The sequence below is a fragment of the Elgaria multicarinata genome, chromosome 4, assembly GCF_023053635.1.
Source record: "Elgaria multicarinata webbii isolate HBS135686 ecotype San Diego chromosome 4, rElgMul1.1.pri, whole genome shotgun sequence".
Lineage (NCBI taxonomy): Eukaryota > Metazoa > Chordata > Lepidosauria > Squamata > Anguidae > Elgaria > Elgaria multicarinata.
In genome coordinates, this window is record NC_086174.1 from 80981289 (window position 1) to 81000311 (window position 19023).

Genomic DNA, 19023 nt, shown 5'->3' on the forward strand with positions numbered 1-19023 from the left:
GGGCTGCGACACATGCAGGCATGTGCTGGGCAACTTTTGAATATTCAAGCTGTGACCATGGGTTGTCATGTCATCCGAACCCAGCTACCCTGGGATGTGGCATGGTTAACAAAACACTCAGACCCCCATCGTCTGTTTTGGAGTTGTGGGTAGTTTGTTAACCCTGCCAAAAGCCACCCTCGCTGGGTTCGGACAATGTGACAAGCCATGATTATGGCTTGAATATTCAAAATGGCTACCTGCCTGCACCACAGCCCACAAGAGCGGAAATAAGCCATGGTGGGCTGCTTGATCGTGCAACTGGCCCAGTGGAGCACAGAAAAGGTGTACGTACCATGGAAGCAATGCCTCTCTCAAACTAGCTATCCTATCTCCAAACTAATCACTCCAATATTCCTCTCAGATATTGGGGCTCTGCTTTCTCTTTATTATGGGTGTGGCACAGCCGATTAAAATATTGTTTTAAAAACCAGCCAAATGAGAAACACCAGCTCCTTGATATGCTGAAAGCGACCACTTTCCTTTGTTTCTTTCTTAATTGCTCATAATTAATGCCAGCTGTTTTGTGTTTGTTCAGTGCCCCCCTTTTTTGCAGACCCTTTTTCTTTTTCTTTTTATGTAGGAACAAGGAGGGTAAAAAAATATATATACGCCACCTGGAGAAACAGAAAACTTGAGACTCAAAGCTCTCAGATGCCTGTTGTAGCCCTAATGCCTTCAGCAATTTGCTTTAAAGGCAGAGACAATGCACCCGAACGAAAGCCCTCCCTCTTGCTCCTGATAGGCTCACCCAGAATAGCAACAGACTGTGTCACCGCAAAGGGCAAAGCCTGCTGAAAGGGAAAGAAAAGTTGTCGGTGGATCCCTTGGTAACTTTCACGTTAGAGTCCGCTCCTGCAGGACGTTGCCATGCTCGGGACAACAGCGAGTGGCGCCGGTTTTGACAGCAGAGGGAAGGCGCCCATCCTGTAGAGCCTTTCAGCCCTGAAGCCTGGTGGGAGAACTGTTTCCACACAACCATGATCCCTCTGCAGGACACGGAGGACCTCCACCAGCAATGCCAGAAAAGTCAAGGAGAAGAGGGCAACCGATGCAGCAGCCTGCGCAAGCTTCCGGCCCAAACAGGTAGAGCAACTGGCAATGACGCCTGCAGGACAATAGGTGCAGAGATGTGTGACTAATGTTCTAGCCTCAAGAAACAGAACAGTCAGAGGGTCGGAATAACCATTAAAAAGTACAACAAGAACCCCAAATGGCCAGTAAGCCTAAAGGAACCAGGTCAGCCAGCCTTCTAATTTCTGATTTGTAAGGAGGGGCAAATTGAAATCTCAGTTCTAATATGTATGCGTCCATCACATTTGTGTTTCACCTTTCCTCCAAGGAACTTTAGGGAGGCAAGCATGAGGGCCTTCAGTTAATTCCATTTCGGACTGAAAACAACTCTTGCAAAGTGGATTAAGTTGAGAGGGTTGGTTAGATCCCCCTGGAAGTGGGATATGGCACTTCCCATGGCAGTCCCTCCAGCCCCCTGAAAATGTTACACAGAGCGACAGGAGACCCTGCTGAATAGAGTGAGCTGTGGGGGTGTGGTGTGTGGGGGATCCCCCAAAATCCAGCAAAGGGACCTTCTGTGAGTGGAGCCCTTCTATTGCGGAAGGCAGATCCTGGATCCAAATCAGAGATAGTGGCTAGGTTTTAATACAAGTCTGTTCAGTCCAAGTTTCTATCTTTTGCACCATTCTAATTCTCACACTTGAATGAGGACCCTTGATGTATTTTTGGCGTAAAACTTGGATTGTGTATCTTGTGATGGCGGTGATTAGGATGAGGATGATTTTGCAGCTCAGTCCATTGAAATATCACAAGATCTAGTGTTGCCTAGAATAGCTGTCGTGCTATTTGCACGGTACTGTGAAAACAAAATCTGCCACTCTTATTCAAGTTTCTAGACCTCATTGGGATAGGCTTTTCTTCCATGGGTCACTGGTGCTTTTGGCTTTGGTTTTGAAGCACAGCAAGACTGGTATAACTATTTCTGGGGGTGGGGGAAACACCCTGAGATCTCAATGTCATTGTTGTTTCACTTTGTTTATCCCAGATGTTGTACATTCTTGGTCTTTCACCAAGTTCCAAAAGTAACACAAAATAGCTACATGGGGTTATATATCCTCATAGAATGTGCTGATGCTGAATAAGGAATGATTCCACTGTCACTCGCTGATTTTGGAACATTTTCCCATGACAATTGAAAGTGGATCGAGACACTCAATGTATGTGCACACTTGAATGTTTTTAATATAGAGAGAAGTAGAAGACAGCCCTTTTAAGGTGAATGTACATGGTGGCCAACTGGTTTATAAAATGCAGCCTCTTAAAAGTCTGCTTGCCATAATTGCCACAAGGAAAAGGGCCAATTGGAAAAGAATGTGTCAGTGTTTGTGCAATCAGTGGTGTAGTGGAGGGCAGGGGACAAAGGGGGTGTGCAGCTCCAGGACTTTCTCAGAGGAGGAGCACCAGGTAATAGACCAGGGGGCTGTTCAAATGTCTTCTTTGCTCTGCTGTGGCTGCATGGTGGCACTACCATGGTTATCCGATGCAGCCACCGACTCGCAGCCACAAGACAGGGACTTACCCAGATTTTTCCCTTGGAAGTGAGGTCACCATGGCCTTTCTGCTGTGTGTCCTCGCTCCGGCATCGATTGTGGGACGGATGGCAACCAGTGATTGATCGCTGGAAGCCAGGAAGAGGGCAGGGGGTGGGCTCCAGTACCCGGATGACTGCCGGAAAAGCCTGCACTCCCTCCTGGGCATTTCCTGCCCTGAACCTGCAGTAGCGATGCTATGTGGTTTCAGGAGGAAGGAGCGGCGAAGCAGTACCATGAAGACAGGCCTCAAGCCTTTTTGCCTTGTCAACTGGATGAGGTGAAAACAAGACTTTCAAGCTTTGCTATTGTTTGTGACCCAGTAGCATAGAGGAAGTTGAGAATAAGGAAAATAATCAAGTAGTGGCTGGAGACTGGGCATGTTTAGCCTGGAGAAGAGAAGATTGAGGGGAGACATGATAACACTCTTCAAATACTTGAAAGGTTGTCACACACAGGAGGGCCAGAATCTCTTCTTGATCCTCCCAGAGTGCAGGACATGGAATAACGGGCTCAAGTTACAGGAAGCCAGATTCTGGCTGGACATCAGAAAAAACTTCCTGACTGTTAGAGCAGTACGACAATGGAACCAATGGCCTAGGGAGGTCATGGGCTCTCCCATACTAGAGGCATTCAAGAGGCACCTGGACAGCCATCTTTCAGGTATGCTTTAAGGTGGATTCCTGCACTGAGCAGGGGATTGGACTCAGTGGCTTCATAGGCCTCTTCCAACTCTACTATTCTATGATTCTATGACTGCTTTTTCTTTGATGGAGTGCCTTAGAATCATAGAATTGTTGAGTTGGAAGGATCATCAAGTCCAACCCTCTGCAATGAGCAGGAAAACCAATTAAACCATCCACGACAGGTGGCTGTCCAGGCTCTTCATAAAATCCTCCAGAGATGGCGAACCCACAACCTCCATAGGTAGACTGTTCCACTGTTGTACAGATCTTACCGCCAGGAAGTTTTTCCTTCCATTTAATCAGAATCTAGGTAGCTGTAACTTATGCCCATTATTTTGGGTCTTAATTTCTGTGGCCATGGAAAATAGTTCTCGACCATCTTCCCCGTGGCATCCTTTTATGTACCTAAATGCTGCTAACGTGTCTCCCCTCAGTCTTCTTTTCTCCAGACTGAACATCCCAAGTTTCTTCTTCACACGTGGGGGTTGCGAGCTGTCTGATTACCATAATTACCCTCAACTGTTCCTGAAAATGCTTAAATCAATGCCCAAGCAAAGCTGTGCCAGGTAGCGCTGCCCCTGATATCATGCACATGGCGTTCCTTCCCCCTCCAAGCACCCACACGTACAGTATGAACATCTGGATTGGCTTTCCTCCACTTTGGACCCTCCAGATGTTTCAGACTTCAATTTCCCTTAAACCATAGAATCAGGCAGAGGAATTGCAGTTACACCTGTTGCCATGAGATAGGCCAGTGAACTGCCTCAGTTACATCTGTGGAATGGGCAAAACAGAGGCGGAGTTGGGTGTGAGATGAGGGAGGGGAGGGAGGAGGAGCACACTTACATCATATCCTATACTCCTGCAGACCACAGCTACACCCCTGTGGATGGTGCACTTCATACTTACCACAGTCCTGACCCAAGAAATTTCCCTCCCTGTGACTTAAATGGGAAAGGGGAGGGGGAATCCCTCACCACCACCCCTGTGTAGATGACTGCCTTGCTCACATTGCCACAATAGAGCCTAGGATATGGTGTAACTCAGCACCCAGTCACTGGATACTGCCATCAGTATATAAACTCCCACACAGGATGATCATGACTCAGATGAAAGACTGCCTTGCATGGAGCTGTCTTGCTCTAGCCTTATGATGCGTGCATTTAAAACTTACAAGAGGGAAATCTATGTGCCGAGTGTCCTTTCTCCTTGTTTCCATCGCCAGTCTGCCTCCAGAGAAACTTGAGCACATTGCTAACTCTTCTCTGCTTAGAACCATAATGAGCTACCCAATGCCAAAACTCCACCCCTACAACTGGTGTGTGTGTGGGGGGCAGATATGGAGGAATTCATTGAATCCAAATTAAAAAACAGGCTTACCTGATCTGCACCCACCATGCTAAGCTGTGGTTCAGATAGCATTCTTCAGAATCCACATTTTTACCAGATACTACAATGAAATAATCTGAGGACTGACTTCCCCCGCCCTACTTTTTTCCCCATAAGTACCAGCGACTTAGAACATGTGCAGATCTTGTCACATAGTTTGAAAAGTGGGCTGCAATATGCCCTGGCTTATGATGGGGTATTGATGCTCAAAGGGACAAACGATAGTTCTTTTCATACAATGTCCCTGAGAGTTACAGCTCATTGTCCTGTCCCATCACTTCCGTGATGAAGTGCAGCCACATTTTGAATGTACACAGCAAGAGCTGCACACTCTAGGGGCCACCACCTGTTGAAAAGAGAGAAATTCAGCCCCTTGGACTACATCTAAGTACTACTTAACCATGTTTTTAAAGGGCAAGTTGCTACGGCTATGTAGCTGTTTACCTTTTAAAAATCCACACCAAAATGGGATGGAACAGCTTACTAGTGAATGCATGAATATAGGGCACAAACTAGCTTTAGGCCATTCTGTCCCTCTCTAGTACCAGGACTGAGCACTCCACACAGGTAAGCAAGGAGAGGGAGAAATACAGGTTAAGCTTGGTGTTAGTGCTGCAAATGCCCCCTTTACCATATTTGATTACTTTCTCTGGCCTGACTATGGCCTAATCTACACCAAGAAAGATATTGCACTATGAAAGCAGTATATAAGAGGCAGGAGCCACACTACTGTTTTATAGCGGTATTGAAGTGCACTGACAACTGTTGGGGTTCATTGACACATACCCATATACCGCTTTCATATCACGATGTCCTTCTTGGTGTGGTTCCTGCCTTTTATATACCGCTTTCATAGTGCGTATCCTGCTTGGTGTTGATTTGGCCTATATTGTGCCATTACTATTTCTCCCCAAGAGCAGGAAGCAGTTTCTCCCACACACAAGGTATTCACCCCCACTGGCCCGTAGCTTTGGACCTTGGGGGATGATCTCAGAAGCTAGAAAGCCCGAGGTTCTCCCACCCCACTCCATCCTGGAAGCTCTGCAAGTGTAGATTAGGTCTTACTTGCAGGGCAGGGTGTTCAGACTTCACGAACTTGGTCTCCCTTCTCGTCCCATCATTTAAAAACTTATTTCAGCCAAGCAAATGCTTTTCCTTCGCTTCCCTCCAGTGTTCAAACCTCCCTTCCCAAATTTGAGAAGCAGTTTTGTAGGCTATTGGATGCACTGACCCAGGTTACATATTTTAGTTTCTTTGTTTTGTTTCTTTTTACTTACAGATTTTTTTTATTGCTGACCCACATAGATATACCTGGTTTTTACATAATGCTAACTACTAGCTTATTTAACCCATGTGTTGTTGAATTCTGGATTGTCTTGATGTGCAAAGCAAGCACTGACAAACCATGGTTTGTCAACCACAAACAATCAAGCAGGGGAACCCATGGTTTGCTTTTGGGTTGCAAACTCTGTTTAAACCATGGATTGTTGTTATGTGTGAATCCCAACCATGGATCATACTTGGGTTGTTTCACCAAGCTATAGGCGAGATTGTTTTTTAAAAAAACCCAGCCACTCTACATGCCAGTACTACACTGCTGCGAAGGCATTTGGGATACAGAGAGGGAGCAGGTGAAGGAGGAGGTAAACAAACAGCCTAAGGATTGAGGAAGCAAGCTGCAGTTTGTTTGATCATCTACCAGACAAACCACGGGTTAAACTGTGGGCTAGTGTTATATGTGAACCAGGTCTTCGTATCAATGCAGAAATCAGATGTCTTCTGTTTTCACTCCTTATTCACCCAATTTGTGATGGAGAAAGTGGATAGGGAGACATTTTTCTTAATCTCTCATAATACTAGAATCCAGGATCATCCTATGAAGCCAATTGGTGGGAGATTTGAGACAGATAAAAGAAAATACTTATTTGCACAGCGCTTAGTTAAACTATGGATTCCATTTCCACAAGATATAGTAATGGCCACCAATTTGGATGGTTTTGAAAGGCAAATGAACAAATTCATGGAGGAGAAGGCCATCAGTGGCTCTAGTCCTGTTGGTTGTATGCTACCTCCTGTTTCAGTGGCCGTCTGCCTATGTACAGCAGCTGCTGGGGCAAGATGGTGCTGCTGTTGCACTCGTATGTCCGACTTGTGTTTTTTTGCTGGGCAGCTGGTTGGCCACTGTGAATAGAATGCTGGACTAGATGGACTCTTGGGCAGGAGCTGCACTACTGCTTTATAATGGTATTGAAGTGTATTGACAACTGTTGGGGCCCAGGACACATTCCCTATACCGCTTTCATAGTGTAGCTCTGGCCTGACCTGATCCAGAAGGGCTCTTATATATCTGGCGTTTTCAAGATGGATATGATAATGCAGAGTGAAGTACTAAATCATGCTTAGATTTAGCCAATGGTTTAGAAAAATGGAGTGGGGTGAGACTTACTTGAGGGGGGTAGGTTAAAATTAGTAGTCAAAGGCTGCAATTATATGCACACTTACTTGGGAGTAAGCCCCTTTGAATAGAGAGGGATTGCCTTCTACAGAAATAGGCATAGGATTGTGCCAAATGTCTGTTTTATTCAAAAAGACAACTCTGGTGTGGTAATAATGCAATTACTGTCAGCATGGAACTGAGTTACCCAACTCGGTGTTTAATTATGGCTATAGCAAAGTTAGATTATGTACACTAAGAATTTTGGTGGTGAGTTTCCAGAAATATGACCTTTTTGTTTGTAATTACTCAAAAATCATGAATTGATTCATTGGGCCTCCAATTGTCATGCAGCGAAAGTGATTCGGCTGATGAAAAGAGAGAACCTGAGAATTACATACAAGAATTATCCATCAATGGCTAGAGTACAAAAGGGTGCACTAGAAGTAGAATGTGCACAGTTACTTCTGTCTTGTGATAATAAACAATGTTTGCAGCTGTAGAAGGCAAAGTTTACTTTGGCACATGGAAAATAAAGTGGCATATGCTTTCCATTTGTCTCATATTTCACCTTGATTTTTGCTTGTTTTCTATTCTTGAGAGTGTAATCATTAGAAATTCTATTGGCTATGTAACCTAATTTATAATCAAGAAGCCAGGGGTTACTGATAAGGAAAAGTTCAGAGTCCAAACATGAGCCTTAAGGAAAAATATGTTATGTAATGATGTGTAATTAAGTTATGGAATTCACTAGCCTAAGATGTGGCAATGGCAGCTAGTTGAGAGAACTTTACCAAGAATTAAAGAAAATCTATTTCTTTGATTGCCAATGATGATAGCTAAGCTAAACCTAGGTTCTGGTGACAAAGAGGGCATGTCCATTACCCCTGTGTCTTGCTCGTGATCACTCAGAGCCATCTATCTGACTACTTTTGAAGGGTGAACATAGATCATAGCATGGTCTATTTATAGCAAACAGTGACATTTTAATGTGGTTTCAGGATTTATATCCCACCTTCTTGCATTTGGCCTCAAGGTAGCTTACAATAATGCTAGATTGTGACATAATGCTAAACCATGGTTTAATGTTTTAAAAATTGGTCTGTGTAAACCATGGACTCTCATATTTCCCCTCTCTTCTCTTCTCTTCTAAAGTACAAAAAAGGGGGGCACTTTTTATTACCTTTTCCAGTGTAAATCAAATACCAGCAAATGTATGTTTTGCTATATTGTGATTCTCTTTTGTGTGTGTGTGTGTGTGTGTGTGTGTTTGTGTTGATAGTGGCTGGGTTTACACATGATGTTAACCCGTTGGATGAAAGTTGGATACAATCCATTAGCTGAAGATATTCTTCAGCCTTGTCAGCATTCCCAACTGGCTATTATTCTACTGTTCCAATTAGTAAATCCATGTTATGCTAGGCTATAGATTTTGTTGCTTGAAAATCCACATCCAGACAAATCATGCTCACTCTATGACACACCAAGTTCCAACAGGTTCCTCCTTGGACCCTATATCCATGATCTACCATATTGTGCCAGGGTCTACCCACCAGGTTTATCAGACTCCACTCTTGTTTTGCTATAGTTCTACCTTGATTTGCCAGATTTTCTTGATTTCCTCATCCTGGCTTGGTCCCCTTGCCCCTCACATCACTTTGCTATTTCTTAAATCAATGGATGACAATCCTAATTCCCCATTATGTTGTACATTTTAGGGAGTTCTCCATCATTTTTTTATGTGTTGTCTGCTTGAGCGTCTTGGGCAAATGTTGGATTGTAATATATAGGTATATATATTCTGATGATGCAGAACTAAACTGATTCTTTTCATATCCTTTAATTCCAGGCTGTGGAATGCTTACTCTTCTGTCATCCACCATTGCTGCTATCAGTGGCCTTCTGATGGGTTACGAACTAGGAGTTATCTCTGGAGCCCTTCTTCAACTAACTAGCATACTAGCGCTTTCATGCCGACAACAAGAAATAGTTGTAAGTGCGCTTCTCATTGGTGCCTTGCTAGCTTCGTTGACCGGTGGGATCCTGATAGACAAGTATGGGAGGCGAGTTACCATTATATTATCATCTTGTTTATTTGTACTGGGCAGCGTGATCTTGATACTCTTTGCCTCCTATGGGCTACTTATAACAGGACGGATTGCAATAGGGGTTTCTGTTTCACTCTCTTCAACAGCAACCTGTGTGTATATCGCAGAAATTGCCCCACAACACAGAAGAGGCTTGCTTGTGTCTTTGAATGAACTCATGATTGTAGTGGGCATCCTTTTTGCCTATGTTTCAAACTATACCTTTGCGAGTGTTTCCCATGGCTGGAAGTACATGTTTGGCCTTGCCATTCCATTGGGGATCTTGCAAGCCATCTCTTTGTATTTCCTTCTGCCTAGTCCTCGGTTCCTGGTTATGAAAGGCTTTGATGAAGCCGCTAGTAAAGTACTTGGAAAGCTAAGGGCAACTTCAGACGTTACTGATGAACTCACTGCAATCAAATCTTCCCTGAAAGATGAGCACCAGTACCGTTTCTTGGACCTGTTCCGTTCCAAAGACAACATGAGGACCCGGGTGCTGATAGGCATCACTCTAGTGTTTTTTGTACAAACGACAGGGCAGCCGAACATCTTATTTTATACATCGACTGTTTTGAGATCAGTTGGATTCCAAAGCAATGAAGCAGCTAGCTTGGCCTCCACTGGCGTTGGAGTGGTCAAAGTGATCAGTACAATCCCAGCCACCCTTTTTGTGGATCATGTTGGAAGCAAGACATTTCTCTGTATTGGCTCATCCCTCATGTTTGTGTCGTTAGGCACCATGGGATTAGTGATGCTTAATATACATGTGAATGTCACTACTGTCTGTAGAAACCAGTCCTTGGAAGAACTTGTGTTCCATGGAATGGGAAAACTGACCTCCACAAATGAAACTCTTAAGGAGCAATTTGCTGGCATGGCTTCACCTAGCAGAAGTTCACACTGGCAGGATGGAATTGCTGATACAGAGGAGCAGAACAGGACAACGTTGGCAGGAGGCAAAGCCTTTGCCACAAGCCAAGCAGAATCCCAGGTGGCTACAGGAGCTATGGAAGTCCAAGCTGCTCTGAAATGGCTCTCTTTGGCTGGCTTACTTGTTTACGTTGCCGCTTTCTCCATTGGACTTGGACCAAGTAAGTGTTTCATATATTGTTTTTACGTGTTCTCTTGTTCGTAAGTTGTTTTGACTGCTAAGTAATTGTGCTCACCCTGATGTCACTGAATATTACAGTCCTTGGTGTATAGGAAAGCTAAAGCCCTACAAGCAAAAGCTTTGCTCATATGTTATTTATTTATCTATTTATTAAAACATTTGTATCCCACCCTATATCACTGAGATCTCAGGGTGACGTGCAGATAAAATCAACTCAAACGATATAAAACAATAAATAATTTACACAGCTAAAAATATATTCGGCATTAACAAACTAATACCAAAAAGCAGTAAAAACAAATAAAACTATGTGCAGCTTTAGGCAAAACTAGCCCTCAAAGGCTTTGATAAAAAGCAGCATTTAAACTCCTCTGCCTTCCACCCTGCCTTGCAATGCCACACAGGCAGTGGTAGCCTATTATTTCCCAGCTTACCGCCTGCTTCTTAAGGACAACTAACCAATAAATCTCCCTTCCTTACTTTCCCAAGGAACACAGTAGGCTGGTGGGACTTGATTACCTCTGACATAGTTTGGAGCTATTAGCAGAAATGGCATCGTCCAGTTCCTTGCCAAGCTAGAGTAGATCAATGTGTGCCTTAGGCCTGGGGCAGTGATCCAGTGGGGAGAAGAATGGGGTTTACTCTTGATCACTGATATTGACTTAGCCCCACACTGCAACATCTAATCCAGGAACGATGAACCTCTGACCCACGGGCGTAATTCAGCAAGCCATGGAGCCTCTGTGGGTTCCTCTGTGGGATTCCCCTGTGCACTGCACTGGGTGGGTAGAATGCACAGGGGAATCCTCCTGTTATCCCTGATCACAGATTGAAAGTAACTGTGGGGATACACATGCCACGCAAAGCTGGGAATTTGGCTGGCACTGGGTAAAGTGGCTCCTTCCAATGCTTCACAAGTCATCCTCCATGGGCCTCTCGCCACCCCCAATGGGAACTGTGAGGCATGCAAAGGAGGCGTCTTGCTTGGATGATTGGGCCAACGAGAGGCGTGCAAGGGAGGCGCCTGAGTCCGCTGGCGCTGGAAGTAGCTCCCTATCCCTGACAGATTGATTGTAGCTTCCGCTCTCCTTCCTCAGTTTTTCATACCTTGATTACATCCATCTGTCCATCTATGGATCTTGCTTTTGGAAGTGTGTTACGTGTATTTGGCACGTCCCCCTTCAAGACATTCTGACCTCATTACTTAGGGGATAATCCCCTTCTTTATTGTCCCTCAGCTTTGCACTTTGTAATAATTCATTCTCTTCAAAGGCTTTCATATCCCATGCTGCGTTCATTTCTAAACTGTAAGCCTCTAATCTTTCTTTTGTTGCAGTTGTCCGCAGTGCGTACCTTTGAACACCCCCTCCCCCCGCGAAAACATTTCAAATACTTTGAACTCTACTTTCTAAAGCCTTAACAAGCTTGAGCCTACTCTGAAGAAGGAAAGTCAGGAAACAGAGTCAATACTAGATTATTTAGACTGCAGCTATGTAGCTGAACCTGTTACAGTGACAAGGTTTGAGGTCAAAGAGAAAGGTTCTTAAATGACTATTCCAGGTAGTCCAGGAAATACCAACATGTTTTGCCTCTTCTCAGCAAACATACCTAACTCAGTGAAGTCAACTGAGGCTTTAGGTAAAGAGGTTTTCATTTTGGCCCAACGCCTGTTTTGGAGGTAGTCCTCCAAGGTCATAGAGAAGCACACTTTGTATAGGCTTCCTCAGACTGTAGCTCAGAGGCACATAGGAAGAAAGCCAGAGAGCTGCAGGTAAGAGCTGGAACAGAGCAAGCCTTGTTCATCAGACCAATGCAGGAATCCAGGTGGATTCCTGCATTGAGCAGAAGGTTGGACTCGATGGCCTTGTAGGCCCCTTCCAACTCTGCTATTCTATGATTATATGACCACAGAGTCTATAAGCTACCATATGTTCATGTATCACTTACGGTATTAAAGTGTTCCCTAACTGTCCTTTTGGAGAAGGCAGCACATTACATTGCAACCAAGTGTGGTCTTGATGCACACTGGATGCGATAGCTATGTGGTCCAGGGCTAACTGCAAGACTCAAGCTTTGTAGTAATTGCTAGTGGGCACTTTTAATCAAATATTATACATAAAGGGCAGTGAGCGGCTGTCCAACGCAAATGGGGCAAAGCTGTTGTTGTTCAGCAAAGCTTGGACAATCCTGACTTTGCGATGCTGATTTGAAAAAAAATGCTTATTTTAGAAAAATGTGCACTTCAAAAGTCACTGGTGGAAAAGTATGCATTTTTAATGAAAAATATTTCTGAGTTGCCTTTCTGGGCAGGAACCCGTTCAAGATGGCACACAACAATAAAGCACGTAATGAAAAATGATGCAGTACTAAAAAATGATAAAGACACAATAAAACAGTAAAGACACAATAAAAACAGCAACAACATGGTGCATAGTTTTAAGAATTGTACACAGAAATGCATTTTCTCCCATTCCAACAAGAAATGCAGTCTTCCCTAACTCTGAAATGCAGCTTCTTAGCTGTACAGAGGTGGAAAGTTGAATACTGTGCCAGACAGAGTTGTTCAGGTTCTTCTGTTGAGCAGAAGGCTGGAGACCGAAGTTTTGCAGCTGCCAATGTTTATTATAAAAACCTGGCATCTGGTTACTGTTATCACCCAAGAGGAAACATCCCTTTGGGGTTATTGCTGCTTCTTGACAGAAGGAAAAAAAAGTAACAATGCAAGAAGATACCGATAAAGAAGACTACGAACTGAATGATATTCTCTTTGTACAACACTCCAATCACGATGCATTTGTGCAATGAGTTGGTGCTGCCTTCATGAGAGTGCTTGTGAATTGTTGCTTGACTTCTTCCTGGGAACCTTTGTTCTAGTTTTGAGATACTTATGCTCTGGTCTGCTACTCTTTTGAAATGTCCCCTCAAAGGATTGTGATACAGATACCCTGCTACAGTCTTCCTCATATTGAGGCAGTAGCTAAATCTTGTCGATTTTTCCTGTATAATATTGCCAGGATTCGATCATTTTTGTCTGTCTCTTCTGCCAAGACGCTTGTTCATGCACTGGTTATTTCACGGTTGGACTACTGCAACCTTCTTCTCTCTGGCCTTCCTTCTTCTCACATCAGTCCGTTGGTTTCTGTTCACCACTCTGCCGCAAAGATCATCTTCTTGGCTCGCCGCTCCGACCATGTTACTCCGCTTCTGAAATCTCTTCATTGGCTTCCAATTCACTTCAGAATCCAATATAAACTTCTCCTGTTAACCTTCAAAGCTTTTCACGGTCTAGCTCCTTCCTATCTCTCCTCTCTCATCTCACACTATTGCCCCGCTCGTGCTCTTCGCTCCTCTGATGCCATGTTTCTCGCCTGCCCAAGGGCCTCTACTTCCCTTGCTCGGCTTCGTCCATTTTCGTCTGCTGCCCCTTACGCCTGGAACGCTCTTCCAGAACATTTGAGAACTACAAGTTCAACCACAGCTTTTAAAGCTCAACTAAAAACTTTTCTTTTTCCTAAAGCTTTTAAAACTTGATGTTGTGCAGACTTCTACTGTTACTTTCTACTGTTAGTTTTTCCCTACCCTGTGCCTGCTTACCCTTCCCTGTACCTGTTTGCATTCTCTTCCCCTCCTTATTGTTTTACTATGATTTTATTAGATTGTAAGCCTATGCGGCAGGGTCTTGCTATTTACTGTTTTACTCTGTACAGCACCATGTACATTGATGGTGCTATATAAATTAATAATAATAATAATAATAATAATAATAATAATAATAATAATAATAATAAATGGGGCCTTTACTGCCCTGCCGGAGGATAAAAAGGTCAGAAGTAAGTGGGGGCTGTAAACTCCACTAGACAAAGTAAACTTCTGTACATATTATGAATATGCAAAATATTACCATTCTACAGGGTGACGGTTATAAATGATGCATTTTACATTGCTAAAGCTGTAACATAAGCTTGGCTTTGATAAGCAAATATTGCATGTATCCTAGGGTGGTCGTGAGGTCGTCGCTGCGTGTCCAAAAGATGCACAACTGATTCCGGGGGATGAGCATTCAGTTCTCCCAGGATAGCTGGAACTGCTTTTTCTGCTGTCTCGGGACCATCCCGAACTCTGCAGGCGGTGTGGCTCTCCCTCCCGGAGTCCTTTCTCTTCCCCACAAGTAGCAGGGCTTAGGAAATGGGCACGGAGCTGGGAGGGGGGGAGACTGTGGGCATCGTGGGTGAGCATTTTTGCCATCTTTGGGATAGCGCTTGGCATCTTCCAGCACCGAGTTTTTTGGTTGTGGCTTTTTTAAAACAACAAAAAACCTCACCTTTGCACAGGATCATGCTGGTGCAATTGTCTCTTTTTAAAAAAATAAAATGTTGCCCCGGAACGTCCCTCTGTACTTCCGGGACAACTTGCTGGCATGTGCTCCCCGAGGGATGATCCCAGAAGTAGAAAACTCCATGATCGTCCCTCCCCACTCCCTAAAGGGCTGCAGGTGTACATGAGCCCAGTGTCCAAAGTATGAGACAGCAGCACTCTGGTACTTATACAAACATATGAAGCTGGATTCGATTGAGTCCAGTGGTTCATCTGGCACCAGCTTGCCAGGGGCTCAAATATTATGGGTCTTTCTTGATTTGGGATGGGGTTGCACCCACCCTGACAGCATCTTTGGTGCTGGAGATGCAGGAAGGTAGGTGTGTAGGCTTGGTGTAGCCAGACCCATAGGTCCTGCAGCTTCTGTCCAGGTCTCCCATAAACTCCGAATGGCTCTGCCACTTCTGGCAACCATGGAGTGGGTGCCCCCGCTCCCCGCAAAACTGAATGGAACGACGAGGCGTAAGATCAGGGCAGAAGTGTGTGAACCTGGTTGAACACAGCTAAAATTATATCTTTTTTCTTAATTTCAGTGTCCTGGCTGGTACTGAGTGAAATATTTCCTGGTGGAATTAGAGGAAGAGCCATTGCTCTAACCTCTAGCATGAACTGGGGTGTTAATCTTCTCATCTCATCAACTTTTCTGACTATAACAGGTAAGGGCGGTATGGTTACGGATGAGCATAATTGACCATTTTGCTTGCAGATTATTATGCTCCTCTAAAAAGGCGTAAATAAAGCCAGTTGTTGCATCATCTGAACTGAATTTCAAGAACCTGGGAAGGGCTCTGCATATGCGGTCTTACAGAACAAGAACAGTCCATTTACACTGATCAAACCAGTGCTTGGTTTCATTGTTAGGGTAATTCAGGCTATTTCCAATGTCTTGCGAGCAGTCCTCTCCTCCTCTATTCCAGAAGAGTGGGGGGCCCACCAGAGCAGATTTGGGGAGCATGCAGGGGGAAGGGGGGAATCCATTCTGCCAATGGTATTTGTTCCGTTGGCAGGCACACTGTATTGGATACAATCCCTTCTATGGAGCTTAGTGCTATTTCGCACACATCAATCTCCACATACACATGCCTGCTTGCTGCACTTTTCTTCTTCACCTGGAGGCACTGCTGTCTGCAGAGGTTGCCTAGAAACCATGCTGCGCTTCCTCCTTCGCAAGAAAGTAGAAGTGGCTCAGCCTGTAGAAGCGGGGTACCCCAAGGTGCTTTGAGAGCCGGTATGTTTGGAAAATACATCATCTGATTAATGGACAGGCCGACAAAGAGCCAGGTCAGACTGGGCCTCTCAGCTATACTTCCAAGCTGGCTTCTTTGGAGACTCAGGCCAGGTCCCTGCGGTACATTTTTAGCGTGAACACATTACAGCCCCCCAGTGTTCACTTGCTAATACTACAGCCATTCCAAAATGTGGATTTGGTTTTGTAAGGTCTGCACAGTAAACGTGTGTCAAAATGAATGCATGTTTCTGCCTCAAATGTTACAGGCATCACGGGTCTCTGAAATAACATGTAATGTGTTTCACACATGTAACTTGAAACAACTCAAAGAGAAAGCGCCCTTCCCAGCCCTGTTATTTTGAGTCCTTTTAATCATAGCTTATACATGCAAAGGAAATTCTGATTTTTGGCAATTACCATTCCGGGAAATGTTAGTATCTCTTCCCCCATCCATACTATTCCCCACAATATGTTTCTATAGGAATGCTGTCACTAGGATTGATACGCGAGCCTCATGGGGGAAAATGTACCTACATAAGTATTCTGGTTGTGTGTTGGGCATGCTACAAATCAGCTACAAATCAGACTTGTTGAACATACTGATTCATTTGTTGAATAGCCAAGTGTTTTTATTTCCTTTAAATAACCTGTAGTAGTTCTTGTGGCAATCTCAGCTTATTGTCTAACTGGCCTGAGTTTGATGCCCATTAGATATCTGATGCTAATCATTTTTAAAATTATTTCTTAGACCGAATTGGGTTACCGTGGATATATTTCATTTATGCACTGATGAGCCTAGCTTCATTAGCTTTTGTCATTGCCTTTATACCCGAGACAAAAGGATGTTCCTTGGAGCAAATATCCATGAAACTGGCAAAACAGTAAGTACAAAGTGATATCTATGAAAGTTGCACTGCTAACAAAATACAAGAACATCACTATATCAAAGGGATTATTCAAATGTGAAAAAAGCTATAGGTATGGCCTTCCTGTGACCTGAGGTTACAGATGGTTTGAATGTTTCCCTGTGTAAGTTGTTTAATGAAGGTACAATTCTCTTGAACATGGAAAATCTGCCATCTAGTGAGCAAGTGATGTAATATTTAGGAGTAAGGGAAGGAAACATGAGCATTTAATGGACACAATTCCCAGCTGTTTATTTCCTTCCTTTGCCCAAAGCCCATATCTAAGTACACCATTAGAAGCACAGTGATGGATCAGGGCCTTCTCTCTTGTGGCCTCAGTGTTTTGAAATACCTCTCTGAAAGAGGCCCGCCTCAATTTAATTTTGTGAGCTCTAAAAGCAAAATTAGAGATTACACAGGCTTTTGAAGCCCCCTTTTTTTAATCAATGCATTGTTTAATAGCAGTGTTTATACTTTAGTTGAAGTGGAGATACATTTATGGCATCTGATTTTACGGGTTGATGTCTTTCTTTTTTAAAAGAAAAGTGGGATGCGAATATTTTATATAAATGTAGTCACACTATAAAGCCAAACCCTAAAACAGAATGAACAGTGGCACACTGGACAGCAATTTGTGTAATGCATGAGGCATACAATTGCTTTTGCAGGGAGCATATTTGAATATATGTAGTCTTACTCCTAACTTCTTATATCAGCCTTCCCCAACTTCATGCCCTCCAGATAAGTTAGACTCCAACTCCCAGAATTCCCAGGCAGGGAATTATGGGGTTACAGTTCAACACATCTGGAGGGCACCACATTGGGGAAGGCTGTCTTATATAGCTGAGCAGGTAGTATACCCATGCTAATTAACTGACATGTATGGAGATGTGTGTCTTGGGGTAGGGGATGCTTTGAAACACACATTCATACAGTCATGCTCACATCACATTAAAAAAAATAAAATCGTATGACTATCCCTGATGAAAACAGGAGCTTGAGTATTGGCTCTTGAAAAATCAATGCTCCTTCACCCGCTTATTATCTGCTGTCTCATCCCAGCTCAGTCTTTGCAAAAAAAAAACAAACTAAAAGAAATCCAAAATCTACAAGAATTCAAAAAGTGTAAAGCAGCCTTCCTCAACCTGGGGCGCTCCAGATGTGTTGGACTGCATCTCCCAGAATGCCCCAGCCAGCTGGCTGGGGCATTCTGGGAGTTGTAGTCCAACACATCTGGAGCGCCCCAGGTTGAGGAAGGCTGGTGTAAAGCATTCAAATTGAAGACATATACATAAAACATATAGATTTGTATACTCTAATTTCCATAATTTATTCTTATAATAAATGAAAATGAAGCTTTTCAAATCTTCTGCTAAAACCTCAGAAAAACATGTTATGAAGCATTCTTAAATATTCTGTTGTTATTTTTTAAAAAATGACAAATAAGTGCTCATGGTGATGATGGCCATGTTTGGTGACAGGTATACATTTGGTGAGTCAAATTCCATTGAATTTAATAAATAATATTCTAAGCCATCTGTGTAGAATGGCATACACTTTTTCAAACACTACAATATGAGCTTCCAAACTCACAACTATTATTAATATTGTCTAAAGGGAAAGAAAAACTTATAATGTATTTTAAAAGAAACATTTACTTTAAAAGGCTTCCTCTCTTTCAGAAAGCATGCAAAGGATACTCTTTGCTGGATGGGCCGGCGGAAGGATCAATTGATAGGATCAACTATAGAACTTCCTAAAAAAGAAGTCCACGAACTATTCTACTAGCCAAAGGCAGGTGCATACAACCAGTGCTAGAAGAGCTGATTTTCTAACAGGACAAAATAGTAGAACAGTAGAAAAAAAAGTGCCACTACATTCATATGGTTACTGTAAATTAGCTTTTCGGTATTTTATTTTCATACAGGTCTTTTTGATCAGTGGACATTTATAAATGTTTGAAATGTTTTGCATATTTTAAGCACAGACCACTCCCTTACAATGGTAGGGAAAACTGATATAATAAAACATCTTAGAAATATTGTACACAAAACAATAGGGAGTTATGCAAACTCCTCCTTTAGAGGGTTTAAAACAGAGACGGGGAACATGGCACCCTCTAGATGATGTTGGCCTGCGGCTCTCATAATTCCTCACCATTAGTTGT

The 19023-nt window shown here is 43.5% G+C and overlaps 1 protein-coding gene across 1 annotated transcript; it reads left to right on the forward strand.

The window, feature by feature from the left end:
* The first annotated feature begins 950 nt into the window (after positions 1-950).
* SLC2A12 (solute carrier family 2 member 12) lies at positions 951-18723 on the forward strand. The gene is made up of 5 exons (XM_063125709.1): positions 951-1125; positions 9001-10329; positions 15257-15379; positions 16700-16832; positions 18539-18723. The coding sequence occupies exons 1-5, from the start codon at positions 1020-1022 to the stop codon at positions 18642-18644; spliced, it is 1797 nt and encodes a 598-aa protein (XP_062981779.1). The 5' UTR covers positions 951-1019; the 3' UTR covers positions 18645-18723.
* The last annotated feature ends 300 nt before the right edge of the window (positions 18724-19023 follow it).

Bases quoted from the DNA above. Each gene is read 5' to 3' on its own strand.
- SLC2A12 (XM_063125709.1), top strand. From the start codon at position 1,020: ATGATCCCTCTGCAGGACACGGAGGACCTCCACCAGCAATGCCAGAAA. The intron at 1,126-9,000 runs GTAGAGCAACTG...CTTTAATTCCAG, and splicing joins CAAGCTTCCGGCCCAAACAG to GCTGTGGAATGCTTACTCTT. The intron at 15,380-16,699 runs GTAAGGGCGGTA...ATTATTTCTTAG, and splicing joins AACTTTTCTGACTATAACAG to ACCGAATTGGGTTACCGTGG.